Below are 21,553 nucleotides of genomic sequence, written 5' to 3'. Positions count from 1 at the left end.
TGGATAGTTTCTTTCATTTCTTCGTTCACATGTAACCGTGTTCGCCTAAGTCCAAAATGTAAACAAACGGTTAGTGAGTGGTGGCCCACGACGACAATCAAAATCGATTGCGTCCGCAGCCAGGACTTGGACGCGGAAATCTTCGAAGGAATTGGTGCAATTGGTGTAAAACAAGGTTGGGAGATTTGGGGAAAGTTGTTTTTCAAAAGGATAAGGCCATGTTGCGTTAAATACAAAATAAATCGAAAACTTACTGTTTTACTATTAAAATATTAAAATAAACTTCATCACATTTTTGGGCAATCATCACTGTAATGTTAAATGTTATTTATTCTTGCAATAAAAAGGTTCTTTTTAAATTAAAAGCAAAAAACTTTTGCCACTACAACGATTTTGTTCCAGAAATGTATGGTAGTTGCATGGTAGTATTAAAAACTTTCCAACTTTTAAATTAAAAAGTTTGAACTTTCTACGAATATTGACCAACGCGAACTTTTAATCCAACGAACGATCTTTTTAAATTGACAGTATTTTTTCTTTGTGTGTACCCTTATCTGGACAATTCAGACAGAATAGTGACACTCATAAAAACAATATATTTTTTAATTAGTTTTTTGTCTTGAAAAGTGAAGTACCCGAATCACCATTTTTTGCAATGTTTTAGGTAACCAATACATTTTGTAAAAGATTAAAATTTAAAAAAAAGTCTTAAAAAAATGTTTAAAACTTGAATACGTAAGAACAAATTTGAAATTAGAAAGCACATAGCGTTGGGACATGGAGTATAGGAAACATTGTCAAAATACACAATAAAAAAACAAAATCATGTAATTTCTGGGAAGGTGGACAGATTTTGTTTCAGACAACATAGAGACAACAGACATAGAGGTAAGGGAGCGTTCTTTTACTACGTAACGCAGTTATTGGAGGAAGCCTATTTTGAGCTTCATACAAAAAAGTATGAAAATTGCGTTAAGGAGCTATTAGACTATGGCAAACAAACTCACAAACAAACTTTTTGACAGTTTGGCAGTTCACGTCAGCCTGCAGCCACATTTGGCGAGTTTGGCAAACTGTCAAACACAAAAAATTTCAAGTTTATTTGTTTTCCATAGTCTAATAGCTCCTTTACACAATACAAGAACCCTTATGTTAGCAAAAAAATGCAAAAGCAGTAAAAATAGAAATTGTGGCCAAACAAAAAAAAAAGGAGGATTGATTGAATTTACGGTGTAAATGTTCGAAAACTTCCGAAAAAAAAATTCGGAAATCGTCGAAAGTCTTAAAGATGTGAGTTAGTTTTGTCTAGTTGGCAAATAAAACCTTCAAAATGTTTAATGCTTTGCAGATTTAGGACTTTCTTTCAAATTCACCGAGACAAACTGGGCGCACGGTTTGAGAACAAAGTTTTATTCGCGTTTTTTTTTTTTTTTGTTATCTTTTTCACTACATTCGTATTCACTGCGCTTACTTTGCGTGTCCTTACACTTGTATGTTGTTTACCTTCGATATTTAATTAAACCATTACGATTGATTTATTTAAAATATAGATATTTTTTACAAATTTCCTCAAAAAATGCTACACTGTGTAAATATATATATGTTTTTATTTTATTCAACTTTATTTTCAATGTTTTATTTTTTGCAACCCACCGGTTGATATTCCCTTTTTCGTTTACGATTACGTGATTCTTTTTCTTCCCTTTTTTTTCAGCACTCTCACCTTTCTTAAAGGGAAGCAGGGAAACACTTTCATCCATCAACACTACTCATTGCATTGCATTTAATTTCCTCTCTTTTCCCTTTTCAATCTTTCCACTATTAGCACATGTCCACGTCCATAACTCATCATCTCTCTTTTCACTCCGCCAACACACGCACGCAACAGCAATTTTCCGCAAAATCAGCAAAAACATTTTTCTCTGCGTGTTTTTTTTTTTTTTGCCGATGATTGCTGACATGCTTCACTTCTAATTGATGCTCAAAGCCGCGCGGGAGCAATTAGTTTGATGATTTGTTTACTCTTTTTTGTGTGATGCTGCACTGTCTATCCGACGTTTTTGCGATTTTGTGAATGTTGTATTGGGGGGTGGAGGCTTGTGTGTGCAGACAAGAAGGTGTTTTTACCGAAATCAGTTTTGGGGTAATCTGTCAAAATCAAGTAAATTTTACCGAAGTTCGATAAGATTTTACAGATTTCGGTAATTTTCAGTTTACCGAACTCTTCAGCAGTTCCAAACTCGGTGAAATTGTCCGAATTCGGTAAAATAATAAGTGTGCACACGGCAAAGAAAGGTGATGTTCGCAAAAAATAACATAATAATGATCCACTAAAAAAATGTGATGAATAAATTGAAACAATACCGTCTATGTTGGTTGGATGTGTATTGCAATTCTCTCGTTTTACACTAAACCTAGCTGAACAAAAAGAAATAACAGTTTGATGGATCGTTATCAAAAATAGAGGCTAGTTGTTGTTTGTGTATATTGTTCTAGTCACAATTGGCGCAGCAGTGTAAATTGACCTTACTATTGCAGCGGAGCAGCGCGATAAAACTAATACAAATAACAAAAAAAGAAAAATTGAGGAAAAAACAAAACTTTATAATAATTTATGTATAAGTGACGCTATTTGTGTTGTTTCTCTCTCTCTCTTTCTCTCTCACTATAAAGGCATACATAAATAAGTTATATAAATTGCGTAATTAGACGTGTTTGTGGTTGTTTTGCGTTTAGCTCTTCAACAGTTGAATTTCAAAAAGCCACAATTATCATAAATATGTGTGTAAGAATTAATGGTCGAAAGTCGTCGTCGTCAAAAACGAAATTTGGTGCATCAAAAACTGTTAAATTGTCTCGTAACTCTCCGCTACTGAAATCGAGAAGGAGGAGCATTACCTGAGAGTCGCTTATTCCGCCACGCCGTTCCGCTTGGACGGCGGCACGAGATGGGCCGGCAGCGTGATCGGCAGCTCGTTGCCGTCCATCTTGACGTTGATGAGGTGCATCGCGAGCGCAAACTCCTCCACGTCCAGGAAGCCGTCCTGGTCGTAGTCCGACAGCTTCCAGATCTTGCTCAGCACGTTGTTCGGCAGCTTGGACTTGATCAGCTCGGATTTGGCCGCTAAAATAAGCAAAAACATTACAAATGGTTCCAAAATTCCCCAAACGTATCCCATCTTACCAGCGCCGGAAATCTTCCCGTCGATCGGCTTCAACGTCTCGAAGATCGGATCGGTGCGCTCCCGGTCGCGGTTGCAGATCCAGTCGACCTCGCCGTACCCGGCGTCGATTCCTTCGCCCTTGCGGTAGCCGAACGGCGACACGACGTCCTCAACGCCATCAAAGGCGCCACCTAGGAAAAATGGAAGAGAAAGAGAGAGAGGAGAGAAAACACGCACAACATTAGTTTGAACTTGCCGGTTGATTTTTGTGCTTTGGGTGTGTTAGCACGCTAGGACACCACACCGCGAAAGATTCCAAGCAAGAGAGGGAGAGGGAATCCCACGGGATGATAATTCACACTTGAAGGGAAAGAGAACGATCATAAGGGAGCGTTCGTTTATTACGTAACGCAAAAACGGATGTGTTACGCTTCAAAGATTTTTTTTTTAATTTGCGTGGAAACATTGTTACGATGTGAAAAGGGGGACGTTTTACGTAATAAAAGAACGCTCCCTAAAAGTGGTATCACAGTGCAAAATTCGCAACGTCAGTCCGTAAATCGTGATCATCGCCAATGAGTGGAGCTGGAGAACAAAAAAAAACTGGTTCACCTTGCTGACGACAACGACGTCGACGATGGTGGTCATCGGTGCCATCTCGTTTAGATTGAACGAGCAAATCACAGACAAACGGACGTAAATTATTGAACTTTCAAAACAAAAACCTCCATGAAAGCTCTCTAGATCCGTCTTAATTTATGACTTATGTTTCAATCACTGGCGGTACCAGGGGGAGGCGTTTGGGGGCTCCCGTGTCCCTCCTTCGACAGAAATTTGTTCTAGATTTGTGTCAGTCAACACCGTAAACAAAAAATTTCCCATGCGTGTGTCCCCCTTCTGTCAGAGCCTGGTCACGCTACTGGTTTCAATCAAATGTGTGCATAACGAGCTGTGGTGAATTTAAAATTGGCGTTTATAAAAAGATTTGCGTCTGTTTGTCTGTGGAGCAAGTGTTGTGCAAAACAGTAAGTACCTTTTTGGTATTTGTAGTTTTAAAACACAACATGGCTGCTGCTGCAAATAGACTGATGGCCGGCGCCATTGCTAATCAACGGGGACCAAGACTGACTGGTGACCATCGTTTAGTTAGCACAGGCAGCGAACGAGGAACGAATACCGACGTAGCAAGAAACAGTCAACTAGGGCTTAATCAAGCTTACCAAACTTGAAAATTAAATACAGTCCAAACCTCAAAAATTTGACTTTTTAAAAAAAAAGCTTGTAGTTACCGAACTTTAAACTGCCGAACAAATCGATGACTTGAAAAAAAAACAGAAATTCGGTTGAGCATCGCTTCCATGTCTAACAAGCAGACCCAAAGGTGCACCACAGACAACCAGACGTATAACATTGCGCATTTTTAATCGAAAATTCACCAATCACTGCTCGCTAGAGCCATCTAGTTGTGTACGTGCGCAAACGTGAATTGTTTGATAATGTTTGATTATGAGTGAACACAGTTTTCTGCAACTGTCAAACGAGTGTCAACAAGCGGTGGTGAATTAAAAATAGCCGTGGTGATTTTTCAATTACATAAATTGACAGTTAAATTGGTGGGCAAGACAACATTTTTACAACTTCTTTATTAAAAAGATTGTTTAACTATTGTGTTAAGTTGAAGATATAGAAAAAAAATCAGAATTGTAGAGGTGGGCAAAACCGCTCTTTTTTAGGAGCCGCTCATTTTCGTTCGCTCACTAAAAAGAGCCGCTCTTTTGAACGGCTCTTTCGCTGTTTTTCAAAATTTTGATTTTTTTTTTTGGTTTTTTTAAAGAATTTTGTGATTTTGCGAACTCTTTTCTAAATTCTGATTTAATCGATGAAGTCTATAAACACTGAAGTTAAATCTGGCAAGAGAATTACTTTTTTCCATAATCTTTCAGCTATTTAGTAGATTTTTGGTAATATTTTACAAGCTAAAATGCACAAATTTGTATTCGGATAATACTTTTATGTATGATCAGTTAAATAAAGAAAAGCTTTTCATTTTGTTTAGAAAATCATTTACTTTTGGAATTTCAAAGAAAAGAAGGAAACTAAAAATAAGTTTGAAAGCTTTAACTTTGCTATTTTGGTATCAATTTTTATAAGCAACTATTTTTCAATTGAGAATTGCATTTTCAATTCTAAAAACAAATTTTGTGATGCAATTTGTTCGAAATTCGATAAATTATATGAGCAATTCTCTACCAAAACCGGAAATGGATTTTATTTGAATTTTTGGATTAGGTCAAACTTTGTGGGGGCCTTCCCTATGACCAAATATGCTATTTTGTGTCATTGGTTCACCCGTACAAGTCTCCATACAATTTTGGCTGCTGTCCATACAAAAATGGTATGTAAATATTCAAACAGCTGTAACTTTTGAGTGAATTTTCTGATCAATTTGGTGTCTTCGGCAAAGTTGTAGGTATTGTTGAGGACAATTGAGAAAAAAATAGGTACACGGAAAAAAAAATTTGCAGATTTTTTAATCAACTTTTTTTTCACTAAAACTCAATTTCCCAAAATACGTATTTTTTGATTTTCGAGATTTTTTGATATGTTTTAGGGGACAAAAATCCGCAACTTTTGAGCCATAGAGAAACATGGTCAAAAAATCTGCCGCCGAGTTATGAATTTTTGAAAAAATAGTGATTTTTGAAAAAAAATCGAAATTTCATGCAAAAACAAGTTTGACATTTTTTTTAATGCAAAATTGAATTTGCAATCGAAAAGTACCTTACAGATTTTTTGATAAAGGGCTCCGTTTTCAAGATATAGTCTCCGAAAGTTTGATTTTAGCGAAATATTTGCAGTTTTTCAATTTTTTAAAATAGTGACCATGAGTGAACATTTCTAAAAATATTTTTTTTGAAAAGTTTAGAAAATTTGTTATAAAATTGTCTAAGAGACATTGAAGATTGGACCTTGGGTTGCTGAGATAGAGCCGCTTTAAGAAAAAAAAACACGAAAATTGAAGTTTTCTAAATCTCACCAAAATAACCCACCATTTTCTAATGACATCATCTCAGCAAATAATGGTCCGATTTTCAATGTTAATACATGAAACATTCGTGAAATTTTCCGATCCTTTTGAAAAAAATATTTTGAAATTTTTTAAATCAAGACCAATGCTTGAAAAGGGATCCATCACTGAACGGGGCTGCTCGATATTCGATAGAACTATCTGTCAGCGATCATTTCCCAAAACGATATTTGATCGCTGACACACAACGCCTATCATGACCGTCATTGCTTGGCGACGGTCGATGAACGTAAACACGAAGACGAAACGAACGAAAAATGAGCACCACTCAAGCAGCCGCCCGAACGAGACAACGTGTTCTTTCTCTCGTTTTTGTCTCTCTCTTCCTAGTGTATGCTGCGTGGTGACAGAAATGATATGATTGCTATCATTGGAGGGATGATCGGAATCTCGGTAGAATGTCAAACGACCGCTCTCTATGCGATTTTTTTCCTGGAGGGAAGTCAATGATTGTGTGAGTGACTTTGCGTAGCACTCATTCCTTTGTGTGTGAAACGAACGAAAGCAGAATGTGAAAGTCAGGTTGTCGTGGTGAAGACGATTGCACCCTTACCAAAAATCATGATTTTTTGAGTTCCAAATCCCACTTTTCATACGAATTTTTCAGTTCAACCCATATAACCATTTTTACGGTTGTAGTACCTGAACTCAAAAAATCGTATGAAAAGTGGGATTTGGAACTCAAAAAATCATGATTTTTGGTAAGGATGTGGAATGCTCTGTCAGCTATCACAAAAAAAGTCGAAATTTCGCAAGCCCTGACAAGACTAACATTTTAAAAGGGTCAAAAATTGAATATTACGCCCATTTAAAATGCTAGTGCAAAAGATTGAAACGTTGGCTAAAAAGTTATTTATTGTGCAGCAAAATAAGTATACCGTTCCCTGAAACTAAATAAAACTCGTCTGATATCGTTGAAGCAGAGCAAAATTCCTCTGTCCTCCAAAACAGTCAAGTGGTTGTGGCGCTCAATCACTTCACCCTCGAACTCGAACCGTTATAGATATTATATAGCACATTCCAGCACCCTCAATGTAATTACATTCCAAGTGCATGCACTTATGGTTTAATTAATCACTTTATCACACAGGAGCCGTTCGTTCGTTCGTTCGTTCGTTGGTCCGTCCATCGACCAACCGACAGGGGCCCAGTGCTGCCAGCTCTAGTCTGAAGTAGCGTAGCAGTGCTGCCATCACAATCCTTGCCACTAATTGCCACTCTGCCACGGCCGCTCGACGAGAAGAGAGAGAGTGAGTGATGCTGCACCACCGTAAAATATGTTATTATAATAGAGTGCCAATCAGAAGCCTTTTTTTTCGGGCTACAGGGGATACTCTTCTAGTGCTGCTATAGAGCACCCCCACACAACACTTTGATGACGAGGAGCAACAGGTGTGAAGAATCACTTCACTTTGCTTCGATGCGAGTGTTTGGGGGCGGGTGGTGGTTTGGCGCTATTGATTGAATAATTTAGTGTAGCAACAGCATCGCAGAGGGGATCGCTTTTTTGCTCTTTGATGTGTGGCGATGACAGTCAAGTGTGTGTGTGTGTGAGCGTGTGATGTTCACTTGACAGGTTAAGTATTAAGCGTCAATGTGACACGTGCCAACAAAGTGGATACACGCCTGGAGGTGTGCCGTGATTCAATTTGCGAAATTCAATTAGGTAAAATCATGCGAAAACATGATTTTCTTCAATTCGTAGAAATTAACCTCTTTCATAGCGACGCAGCTTGGATGGCACATCGACTTGTATCTAAAATTCAGATTTATATGATTTATTTGGCAAAAAAAAAAAAACGAGCATAGCCGAGTAACGCGCGGATGAAGCAATCATCAGCATCCTCAATAGTCCAAGAGAGTGGGGGCCCAGCTCTAAAACATATGCGTTTCCTCTTCAGAAAAAAAAACGGCAACATTTCTTCGTCTAGGTTCGTAAATCGTTCTCAATGGATGTGCGCGCACTCCACAGATGCTCTTCAGAAGTTTCATTCTTATGCAAAGCTCAAGTACGATCGCAACAAGTTAGTGGGTATAGTTATGGTAAACCTTGAGAGTTTGTGTGCAGCATACATATCATAGGAAACTAAGTCAGTCGCGCAGGACAGGAACTGGCAATGAGTGTGAATTTAGAGCAATTTGATTGGAATGCAAATGCTCGCCATTTCTTGCGACAGAGAGCAGTTGGCCCAACTCTGTAGGTGGGATATTCCCCATAAATTGTCCAGCCAATTCCCACTGGATGGTGTCAACTTAGTCACAAGGGCAAAAGTTAAACTGTACTAATGAGCGGGAATAGCCGAGGGACTTCTGCAACTGCACTTTGTGAAGGGTGATGAATAACGTCATGCTTCGAAATCCGGACACCTCATCTTGGGCATGATTTCGCATAAAAATTGTGAGAACTGTCTTATTTTATTAAATTTAGCATCAACTTTCACTTAACTTTTATTTGCCAACTTTATTTATCAAATAAATGAGTGTGCCTAAAATGTGAAACAATTCACTGAAACTTTTCAAAAACTTCCTAAACAACGAGAAAGCAAAGCAGAAAGTTATGACTATAAATTCTTTAAATTCTAGCAAATTGTTATACAAACTATCGATTGTTTTGCTGTTAGGGACCATCCATAAACCACGTGGACACTTTAGGGGTTAAGCGATTGTCCACGCTCCATACAAAAGATTTTTGTATGGGCAATTTAGATTCCCAAAAAAGTGTCCACGTGGTTTATGGATAGTCCCTTAACAGCTTGTTCGAGACCTAAACAACGCCGTCCATTAAAATTATAGTCCAAATTTGAGCGATGCATAAAATAAAACGGAGTGTCCGGATTTCGAATCAGCTTTTTAGCTTTAAAACCTTTTTTTTTTTTTTGAAGAATAGAGAAACTCTGCATGCATTCTCTTGAAATAGACTGTAGATGTATGGGTAATTCTCCGCCAACTCACACAGCTGATTATGCAAAAATTATGTATGAAAATTCAAAAATCTGTATCTTTTGAAGGAATTTTTTGATCGATTTGGTGTCTTGGGCAAAGTTGTAGGTATGGATATGGACTACACTGAAAAAAATTGGTGTTTTTACTTTTGTCACTAAAACTTTGCAAAAAACACTTTTTTATTTTTTTTATTTTTTGATATGTTTTAGAGGACATAAAATGCCAACTTTTCAGAAATTTTCAGGTTGTGCAAAATATCTTTGAGCGAGTTATGAATTTTTGAATCAATACTGATATTTTCAAAAAATCGAAAAACTGGTCGCAAAAAAATTTTAACTCCATTTTTCGATGTAAAATCAAATTTGCAATCAAAAAGTACTTCAGTGAAATTTTGATAAAGTGCACCGTTTTCAAGTTAAATCCATTTTTAGGTGACTTTTTTGAAAATAGTCGAAGTTTTTATTTTTTTAAATTTGTGCACTTGTTTGCCCACTCTTGAAAAAAATATTTTTGAAGAGCTGAGGAAATTCTCTATATTTTGCACTTTTGAACTTTGTTGATACGACCCTTAGTTGCTGAGATATTGCCATGCAAAGGTTTAAAACAGGAAAATTGATGTTTTCTAAGTCCCACCCAAACAACACACCATTTTCTAATGTCGATATCTCAGCAACTAATGGTCCGATTTTCAATGTTAAACTATGAAACATTCGTGAAATTTTTCGATCTTTTCGAAAAAAATATTTTTAAAATTTTTAAACGAAGACTAACATTTTAAAAGGGCCAAACATTCAATAAACCTTTGCATGGCAATATCTCAGCAACTAATGGCCTATCTACAATCACTTAGCTTAGAATAGTTAAGGAAAGTAAAACTTAGAAAATGTACACAACTTACGGCCGTCATCCACAATCAACTTAGAAAATTTGCTGGGCTGATATACGTTGCTATGCAGTTGTTTGTTTACCTTTGATATGGAAACGTCAACTTACCGTAGATTTTGAAATTTTCCAAACCAAACGTCAGTTTCTAATTTGATTACTTTTCCATTGTAGAAACTCAGATTCATTTCCATTGATTCAAATTCCTAAGCTAAGTGAAATTTTCTAAGCTAAGTGATTGTAGATAGGCCATAAGAGTCATATCAACAAAGTTTAAAAATTCAAAATATAGAAAATTTTCTCAGCTTTTCAAAAATATTTTTTTCAAAGGTGGGCAAACATGTGCACTAATTTAAAAAAATGAAAAACTGCGACTATTTTCAAAAAAGTCACCTAAAAATGGATTTAACTTGAAAACGGCGCACTTTATCAAAATTTCACTGAAGTACTTTTTGATTGCAAATTTGATTTTACATCAAAAAATGAAGTTGAAAAATTTTTGCGGCCAATTTTTCGATTTTTTTAAAAAATCAGTATTGATTCAACAATTCATAACTCGCTCAAAGATTTTTTGCACAACCTGGAAATTTCTGAAAAGTTGGCATTTGATGTCCTCTAAAACATATCAAAAAATTAAAAAAAAAATAAAAATTGTGTTTTTTTGCAAATCAAGTTTTAGTGACAAAAGTTAAATAAAAAATCACCAAAAAAATTTAACCGTGTATCATTTATTTTTCAGTGTAGTCCATATCCATACCTACAACTTTGCCGAAGACACCAAATCGATCAAAAAATTCCTTCAAAAGATACAGACTTTTGAATTTTCATACATCATTTTTGTATGGCCAGCTGCCAAATTTGTATGGAATTATATGGACAAACTAATGATGCAAAATGGCTTCTTTGGGCATACCGAAGGCACCAAAAAAGTTTCAGTCGGATTAAAAAATACAAAAAAAAATCGAATGACCGAAATCTGAGAGAACTTCTCACCTCTTTTTCACGCAAATCGAAGAGGGGTCGGGGCAACTTTTCCCGATTTCGTGTGAGTTGGTAGAGAATTACCCAGTTATAAAATTTGTAAATCATAGGATTTTTTTTTTCAAAATCCGAAAATTAAAAAAAAATAAGAAAGGGACCATCCATAAACCACGTGGACACTTTAGATTTTCCATACAAAAGATTTTTGTATGGACAATTTCCAAAGGTTCGAGATTCCCAAAAAATTATAAACTAAAAATTTAAAATTCCTAAATTTAAAAATTATAGAATAATATTTTTTTCATTTTTCTGTCACATTTGAGATATTTTTCAAAAAATTATATCTGCACCATTATGCTCACAAGATGTCTTTTTGATTCCCAAAAACTAATATTAAAAATCGAAAATTAATAAATACGTATTTTGGGAATCCACCTTTAAGTGACGAAAAGAAATAAATTAAGAAACGGGAATTTTTTAAGATTGAGACAATTTTTTATGAAAAGTCCTAGTTATAATCTACAAATTTGACACGAAGATACCAAATCGACCAGAAAAAAAACTCAAATTGTAAAATTCTAACACAGAAAATAAAAAATTAAAATAACAAAATTCAAAAATTTCAAAGTTGAAACATGAAAAAAATAGATTTGGAATTTCATAAACTAAAAACAACTTCAAAACCTAGTATATAAAAAATCAAAAATTTCTGATATCGAAGATTTTTAAATTGAATTCGTGGAAACGGGGGCACACAATGCAGCATCCAAAAAACTTTAGAAATACCAAAATTGTCTTGTTCACAAATCGATGCCTCTGTGCTCTCTTTTACTGAACTTGCTGGTTTTCCTATCAAGTTAGCATAAGAGAGCACAGAGGCATCGAAATGTCAACATTCAAAAATTATAAAACTCGAGGAACATTTTAAGGCTCAAAAATTGTATTTCAAAATTTCAATTCGTGGACATCATTTTGGAAAATTTCTATAATTTTCAAATTATTAAATTCTTATTTCTACAATGTTGAAGCTTAAAAAAATAAAAAACCTGAAAATAATAAAAATAAAACAAGATTTTTTTTTTAATTTTGATTTGAAAAATCTCAAACTGAAAAGAACTTCAAAACTTTATACATGAATATTAGGGTGGGTACGTTTTTCAAAAAGTTCTCGGATCAAGTTTTAGTATGGTTCTCCTTGTAGGGCATGCCCATAGGGACTTTTATGCCAAATATTAGCTCATTTGGTTGTAAACTGGCTGCGCGCATCAGGGTTAAAGTTTAAATGGGAATTACTATGGGAAAATTTGAAATTTTGTTCAAACGCTCCTACAGGTCTGGGAAAATAACGCGCCAACTTCTGGTATGGTCAGGCCTATGGGGAATGGTCTGGAGAACACTTTTCCCGAAGAGAGCATATGGATTCGTTGTCCCTAGACCCGGCGCATCGGCAAACAATCCGATGACTCCGAAATCAACGGTTTTCCCCCAAAAAGCATCAAATTTTCCTTAGCATGCTATGAAAGCTTGATGAAAATCGCAACGCCATATGTCAGGCAGCTACCACGTGGTTGAAATATTTGCAAAAAAAATATAAATTCGCTATGCAAAGATTCTGAATTTGAATAAATAATATCAGGATTACTCGAAATTATCATTTTCTAGTTAAAAAAAGGTTTGCAATTAAATATTCCATACGTTTCTCACCCACGTGGTAGCTGTCTGACATATGGCGTCGCGGTGTTCAAAGCTTTCATAAAGCTCTGAATGAAGAAAACGATGATTTGAGGGAAAATTGGTAATTCGAATTCATAAACAACTTATTTCTACAAGTTAATTCTCAAAGCGTGAAACTATTCTTTCCCATAGTAATTCCCAAAAAAAGTCCTTATGGGAATGCCCTCCAAGGGGAACCATACTAAAACTTGATCAGAGAACTTTTTGAAAAACGTACCCACCCTAATGAATATACAAAAAATCGGATATTGAAGATTTTTTAAACAGTTAACAATCCAAAATTAAAAATCTGAAAAAATTTTGAAATCCAAAAATTCAATTATTATAACCTGAAAAAATGTAAGGAATTCAATGTCAAATCTACGCGTGATAATTGATATGCTTAGCTTAATTTAAAAGTTTATTTTAAAATATTGAAATGATTGTATAAAACTTTCTCAGCGAAGCTTCAAGGAAGAAATTAAACAACTAAACAAAACACTGATAGTGCCAGCTCAACGTCGACAAACCTCAAAGTTCACTTCTATGCATCAAAGTAGAAAGAAAGAAAGAAGGTCAAACGCACCGCGTCAGCCAACACCAAAAATTTGATGCGGGCATTTCTTGAACAAAAGTGACAGTGGCTTTGACTTTGAACCCCCAACCGACCGACCGGGGTGCGTAGGAGTGTCGAGATTGTCACTTGAGCCGTGTCGCGTGGATCTCGCGTGTGTGTGTGTGTGTGTTGTTGGTCAATCATCTTTCACTTGACTAAGTTGAGCTAATGACGACCGAGCCGCAAACTGTTGATTGTTGGCATCGGGACAACTTTATTTGCATTTCCGGCGGCGCGGCGTCGTCGCGCGAGATTTCTAGACCGGCCGATGATGGCCACTTTTGACACGGTGCCAAATTCCGAGCGACGCTAATTATTGCTGCTCGCTTTTGAAAAAAAAAACAAATTATCACAGAGAGTCTCTGCTAGTTCCGGACTAAATCGATATCACTAGTTGCAAGGCAGCGCCGCGATGTGTCAAGTTGGCACCATCAATTACGAAACCATCATCTCACCAGTAGTGTAAAATTATCCACGCTCCAGTTATGGACTTAACTAGATCACACTAATGCAACTGACTGACACCGATAAAACGTTCAGTGTCAGCATTCTGATGGATGTGTGACAAATCAGAATCGTGTTTATGACGTCGTCGTCGACGTTTTTGTCCTACGTGACAACATGACGATAATGGATGGGTTTGCTCTCGGACAATTATTACCGTACTCAATTCCGCTTCTCTCTTTACACCAACACAAAAAAAAACAAATAAACAACAACAACTTGAGAAGGTATGTCTACGCATCCTTCCTATCCTGTTAATTCTGTGAAGTGTGATCCGTTCACACTATCTGTCTCTGCGGTTTATGTGACGCAGTAGGCCTAGCCGCCTTATTTTTTTACAATTCAAAAATACCCATTCCCATCACTCTAAGCGGTGGTGTCTGAACGATGATCGATAATGCGGGGTGTTCCTTGAAATTCACTAAAACCAAGTACACCAACCAGTAGAGCAGCTTTTTGCGAACATTTCTGTTTGATTCGACTTTTACCAAAAGTTATTCCTATGTATATTACAAGCATTTCACAAAAATATGTCCAAGCTCTATTCTGGTCAGACGAGAAGGCACTGGAGCCCACGCAATTTCTATTATCGGCCGAGTTCTTTTTTTTCAGCGCGCACTTGCGTGCACTTGCGTTCACGGATAGAAATCATGTCGTCGCCATCGTGCTAACTTGTCGTACGTGCATTTTGGGCCAAATTGAGTTAAGAACGCCATTTTGTGCAGCTCACAATGCCTCACCTTTTGACCTTCACAGAAAGTAGTTTCAATCTTGTCGTGCTATCTTGTCACTCCATGAAAATTGATGTAAGTGCGACAAAAGGCCAAAGGAATTTCAGGCCAGGAAAGTCAGGATGCGTTTGTCGCACGTACAAGCTAGACTACCGTAAACATTTGTAATTATAACTCGGGACTCCAGCAACCAACTTCAACCAAACTTTGGGACAATGCACTGAATGGTGAGCCAAACAAAACGTGTTTGTTATTGTTTACATTGCGTGCTCTCGTTTTTGAATATTCAAGGTCAAACATTAAAACGCGTTTTTCTCGGAACGTCATAATGGCGGGTGCGACAAAATAGCACGACGACGTCGATGTAGGCAAATCATTCCATCATCGTCAACAGTTTTTTCGATTTGGAACAACATTTGCAGTGAAATCGAAATTGACAACAACAATATAAATTGTACACAACTCTCGGCATCACTGGCTCTCATTGACATGCTGTGCTAGTGTTCGTGTGGCCAGCCTTTGTTTTTTAGTTGCCTTCGTTTTTCGTCAGCGTTTGACGAAAATAGGTAAAACGTCAAGTGACTCAGGGCGTTTGGTTTTTTGCTAGCGCTTGCTAACTAATTACATGTTTCGGTATTAAAAATATGGTTATGGCGATTTTCGTTAAGCGTGTTAATGTGTGTGCAACAAAAGTGATGAGAAATGGTACCGAAAAATAGACATTTTGATTGAAAGTGCATTAAATTTGATCTCGTTGGCCAGTAAAAGGCACAAATTTGTGTGCTTACTCGGGGCAAAGCTATTGCTGGCTAGTTTATGGCAAAAAATTCTTCATATGTCGAAGATAGGTGACTGACAAGAATAGATATATTTCCACTACTAACTTTTTACTCAGAAGTTTCACCAATATTTCAATTATTATTGAAACTGAAAAATTTATTTGTACTTCATCGAAGGTTGAAATATCTTGAAAAAAAATAAGCCGACCAGTTAATAGGCCTGAGCAGGGGTAAATCTTTCAGGTAAAAAAATCCTCACATTCCAAGTCACATCCTACACTAAATAATATATTTAAAAAAAAGCCAAGGGGTGTAAAGTTTTCCCAAATTAAGTCTTATTTTTTACTATTGAGCAATTCCAGCTCAAATCAGGATTTTTTATAGTACTTTTGTACCCGACTCTCTCCGATTACAATGAAACATTGTAGACATGTTATCTTAGGCCTATATAAGCCATTTTTGTGTATATGGAGCCAACAGTACTCGAAAATAAGATTTGAGAAGGGCGTAAGATTTTTAAATATTTTTGTATTTTGCAATTTAAAAAATACTGTATCTCGAAGCCGTTGCATCGTATCAAAAAGTGGTCAAAGACAAACTTGTAGGAAATTGGACGGGCTTTCTGAAAAAAATACACTGAAACAAAAATACACGTCACTTCTATGAGATTTTTTGATTTTTAAGTTTAAAAGTTAAATTTCAAGGCGATGTGACGATTTTTTTTCGCTCAAAATTTTTGAGGAAATAGCCTAAAATGTGACAAAAAGACTCACGAAAAATGCAGGATGGTATGTCTCTCAAAAAAAAAAAAATACAAAAATCATTTACTAAAACTGTTTTTTTGAAAAGTGTTATAAACGTCAAAATTTTCAAAAACCGATAGTGGGAATCGATTCCCCAGACAATTTTACATAAAAGTCTCCATATTGACCATTGTCCTAAATCCAATCCTTGGGAAGATACAGCGGTTTAAAAAAAATGATGAAAAAACTGTTTTTTTGGTGGTTTCTGGCAATTTCTATATGACAGACTTGGTTTTTAAGTCTCGTAAATATTTTTATCAAAAAGCTCGTCCAATTTCCCATAAGTTTGTCTTTGACAGCATTTCAATTGGATGTATGGCCTTACAGATATAAGTTTAATTACATTGCTCATAACTGTAAATGGAATATTTTTTTCAGTGTGGTAGAAACCTGTACAGTAAATAAGCTAACATAAATAATAAAACGAGTTAAATTGACAAGCTGTCGAAGACAAACTTATGGGAAATTGGACGAGCTTTCCGGTAAAAATATTTACGAGACTAAAAAACCAAGTTTGTCATAAAGGAATTGCCAGAAACCACAAAAAACAGTTCTTTCGTCATTTTTATTTTTAAAACCTCTGTATCTTCCCAAGGATTGGATTTAGGACAATGGTCAATATGGAGACTTTTATGTAAAATTGTCTGGGGAATCGATTCCCACTATCGGTTTTTGAAAATTTTGACGTTTAGAACACTTTTCAAAAAAACAGTTTTAGTAAATGTTTTTTTGTATTTTTTTAGGAGAGACATACCATCCTGCATTTTTCGTGAGTCTTTTTGTCACATTTTAGGCTATTTCCTCAAAAAATTTGAGCGAAAAAAAATCGTGACATCACCTTGAAATTTAACTTTTAAACTTAAAAATCAAAAAATCTCATAGAAGTGGCGTGTATTTTTGTTTCAGTGTATTTTTTCAGAAAGCCCGTCCAATTTCCTACAAGTTTGTCTTTGACCACTTTTTGAAACGAGGCAACGGCTTCGAGACACAGTAATTTTCAAATTGCAAAATACAAAATATTTAAAAACCTTACGCCCTTCTCAAATGTTATCTTCGAGTACTGTTGGCTCCATATACACAAAAATGGCTTATATATGCCTAGGATAACATGTCTACAAAGTTTCATTGAAATCCGAGAGGGTCGGGTACAAAAGTACCAGAAAAATTCCTGATTTGAGCTGGAATTGCTCTGTTGATAAAAAAGTGACATAACAAATTTGTGTTTTTCGGTGTACTGAAAAGACCAAACACATTTTTGTGAAAAAAAAAATGTATTAAAAAAACCGGAATGGAAAAACCTACGATGCAAAATGATTTATAGGATAGAGTTGTACAAAAAAGAAACAAAATTGAGAATCTCAAAAATAATGCAATAATTTAAAAAATCCTATCACATAAGATTCTAAACGTTGCTAATTTGACAACTCTGACAACAGATTTTGCTACCTGGTTCATATTTTTGAATCTTTTCAGGGCCAGTTTCTGTAAGTTTTAACTAAATGGACTGTCGAAACCGTCTCATTTTTTGAAAGTTATTTCCAAGTCATGTCCGACAAGTCAAAAAGTTGTGAAGGTCTGGCAGCCCTGTAGTTGGATGGCAACATTTGACAGGAATTTGGGCTACTTTTGATGTATGTTTATTTTGATAAAAGTTCCATCCTTTTAGCAATACATTAAATGGGCGTTTGAAAGCCAATCTGGTACTCTGGCAACACTGTCGAAAGAATACGATATATTTTTTTCAAATAAAAAAACGTAGTTAAACGTCGTCGGTTAAATCATTTCCAACCTATTATTCCGATCAGACAGTTATGTAAACAAACGATCAATCTGAACTGACAAAATGTGTGCAAGTGTGTGTGTGTGTGTGTGTGCGTTATTTGCAAACCGAGAGTACACATTGCTCGATTGACAGATTGACCTGTGCCAATGCCAAACGCGAAACCAACGCCAAGCCTCAAGTAAAGCCGGCCGGCATGTTTGCACGAGTTTATTTTCTCTTTCTTTTTTTTTTGTCGGCTTTTATGAGATCATTTGGTTTGGGTTGATGTTATTTTCCGACTCTTGATTTCATTCAAGAGCACATGCATCGAACGCGAGGGGCTCTTTTACTGATATTCTTAGAAGTTCGTACGAAGGAGGCAAAACTAGATTTAAAAAAAATAAAAAATGTGTAATATTACATGTTTGTTATGTAACATTTCCACGGTTTACATTGAAGGTGGAATTACACATACAAATTAGGTAGCATTTTACCCTTTTTGAGATAATTTTTAAACATGTTTTCTGACCTAACAAAAATTACTCATTCCCAGATGTAATTTTACAGTGATTTTTACGTTATTTTTAATGTTTCATTTCCTTGTTACAGGCCCTCACTTTTTGGTTCACAAATTCGCACCGCTGTGCAGACTATAAAAATAGCTGATCTAAGAGCGATGATGCTCATCCGTCATCGTCATCGTGTAAATCATTCTCCTCCTGAGAGGGAAAACTATCAGTGGATTTTCCCAAGTGTTTGGCACTGTCAACTGTTGAAATTCGCGAGCCAACCGCACTGTGACGGTTCGTTTAGTTGCTACGTATACTTTAATTGGAATCAATTAATCGATGACGAGTCCGGGCTTGGTGTGATGTTGAGCGGATGTCAGAGGAAACTAGAACCGACTGCAAACCCAATTGGTCTACGTCTGGCGTTCAGAATTAGAACGTGTGTTATGCAATACTTGAAGGGAAGTTGATGGTATTTTGAAAGACGATGCAGACGGGTTTTAGGTCTGGCCAAACAAAATAAATGATAGAGTTGATTCTTAAACGGTTTTTAAATACACGGTGAAAAAGTTTGATTTTATTAGTATGAAAATATGATGATTAAATATTACCTCTTATTTCAGGTAATATTACATTAATTTACATGTAAAAATTACAATTACAAATAAACAATGTAAATGCACCCATTTTAAGAGGAAAGTTACCATGTTTATTTTTATGTAATATATATTTCATAGAAATATTACATACATAAATGTGTAAATTTACATCTTTTGTTATGTGTAAAACAAACTGAGGTAAACTTACATCAAAACTAAAAAAAAACAAAAATTTAACTTTTTTTAGCTGTGAATAACATCTTCAAGATTTCCCCCTCAATTTCCAGTAGCACTCGCGTAACTTTTCCAGCAATAAAAAAGTAACACATTTTGCAACTTAGTGTGTGATAACAAAAAAAAATCCACTCAACATGCTTATCGGCCCAAGTAAGGAGAGGTGCGCACGCGGTTTCGCACTTCACAAAGGTTCCGCAAATAATAAGCACACCTTCCTCATAATTCACACTGTGCCCCTGCGAAGGGGTTAGTCACTCGCCCTGAGGGTGGTGTCCACCTTTGGTAAATACCTTTCCCGCGAATTGTGTAATTGTGTAGCAATTGAAACGTCAGCAAAGTGCTATCTTTGGCGGAATTTTTCAAGCGGTCATTGTTGGCAAATACTTTTATCAAAATTAAAAACGTGTAGTTATGAATGCTTGAAAAGTGGAAAATAGAAATTAAATTAAATTCAATAATTTCCGGTCAAATTACATAAAAACAGAAGTAAATTCACATTATTTTTTTTTATTGCAGACATTCTAACACTTAAGTGGCATTCATGTAATTTTATGTAATTGGACTGACATTTATGAGGAAAAATTGGATTACATGAAAATTGCGTGAATTTCAACAAACTGATGTAATTTTACACGGTTTTTGTCAAAATACACACCTCTTATTTTCTTCTTTTTGATGTAATTTAACCTAAATTGAATATTAAAAAAATATTCCTGAAAATAATGAATGTCAGTTTACCTTTTTTCCAAGCAACATCAACTTGTAATTTTACACAGTTTTGCATGCAAATTTACATTTTTTTTTAAATTTACCTCTTTTTATGTAATTTCACCATGATTATGTGTAAAAACTAGTTTTTGTCGGCAAATGTTTAATTTTAACCTTAACAAATTCTTCAATTTATGTAATTTTACATTTCCAGTAATTTTACATACATTCTAGGTAAATTTATTCCTTCAAATGTTAAGTCGATCATGTTTACACAATACATTTTTAAATATAAATGAAATTTAAAATTTCTAGGAAAATGACTTCAATAAAAAAACAAAAGGACAAGCAAACCTAAAGTAAGACGTAAATTTTACGGCCAATTTAAGTCACTTATTGCAATTACATGAAAGAAAAAAAAGTCGAGTATGAATGGTGTCATTGTTGAGGGTGGATGAAAAGACAGGGTGTTAATTTAGTTTTTGCCTTCACGTACTGCACAGCAGGAGGACGTGGCAGAACTTATCAGGCAAAATTGAGTGTGCCACAGTAAGAAAAAGTTTGATCTCGAGAGTGTTAACTTTTAAATGTTATTTACCTCAATGTTTTCACAAATTAAAAAGGTAACCCAACAAATTTGGTTATATGACACTTTTCTTGAGGCACAGACAAACATACTCATAACAAGATGTAATTATACAATGATTTATTTTTTTTACTGTGTATTGGAATATGCCAATGACAGTCAGTTGGTGGGTTTGTTGTGAGTCATTTTTTGGGACAAACTTTGACTGGTCTGCAGCAATTCTTGGAAAGCGTGATTGGTCGATCAAAAGCAGATAATTTTGTGACTAATGTATTTCGGGTTATTTGTTCTTAAAAGGAACTTTCAATAAATTTTACTGATTACATCAACATCATGTAATGAACACCAACATTGTTTATTTTTATAAAAAAAAAATATACACAAAGAAAAAGAATGTAAATCTAGAAGATGTCAAATTTGATGATGTAATATTGCATTTTTGTGATGTAATTTCACATCACCAAAGGGGGAATTTTAAAGAAAGCGAGGTAACGTAAATTTACATATCTTAAGAGGTAAAAAAAAATTTTTCTGACATTTTTAGATGTTAGTATTTAAATTAAACTCCTCTTTCCATAAATCAAATCATATGCTAACAAAAAAGTATACAGCTCCCCATAAATCGAATGAAACGTTTCCAACTCAAATCACTCCAAAAACAATAAATAACATTCACGCAAATTCCTCTCCTCGCAACCCTTCCGATGTCTGTTTTTATCATTTACTGTTTGTGTGGCGTAGCAAGCCGATTACAACGCCGCCGCCCAACAGTACCGTGCCTGGTAGCGCCAAGTTGGCCATGATCTAATTCCGATATCAGCCACAGAGCCCCAGCTCGGGTAGCAAATCAGTTTGTGCCATGGAAACGAACACAAGAAAAAAAAAAGAAAAAAGACGAATCGTTTATCACATCGCAGCTAACTGGCAACACAGGCCACTTGGATGAGA

At 35.6% G+C, this 21,553-nt stretch overlaps 1 protein-coding gene across 2 annotated transcripts in view; it reads right to left on the bottom strand.

The window, feature by feature from the left end:
- Positions 1–1,425: 1,425 nt before the first annotated feature.
- The window catches only part of LOC6040872 (EH domain-containing protein 3), a 29,482-nt gene continuing 9,354 nt past the window's right edge, over positions 1,426–21,553 (bottom strand). For both annotated transcript variants that reach the window (XM_038249309.1, XM_001850155.2), the window contains 2 exons: positions 3,185–3,355; positions 1,426–3,124 (listed from right to left, as the gene is read on the bottom strand). In XM_038249309.1, the coding sequence (XP_038105237.1) occupies positions 2,910–3,124; positions 3,185–3,355 (386 nt within the window). In that variant the 3' untranslated portion in view covers positions 1,426–2,909. The remainder of the gene's footprint in view (positions 3,125–3,184; positions 3,356–21,553) is intronic.

The sequence above is a fragment of the Culex quinquefasciatus genome, chromosome 1 (assembly GCF_015732765.1).
Source record: "Culex quinquefasciatus strain JHB chromosome 1, VPISU_Cqui_1.0_pri_paternal, whole genome shotgun sequence".
Classification (NCBI taxonomy): domain Eukaryota; kingdom Metazoa; phylum Arthropoda; class Insecta; order Diptera; family Culicidae; genus Culex; species Culex quinquefasciatus.
This window is presented reverse-complemented; position numbering and strand designations above follow the sequence as displayed.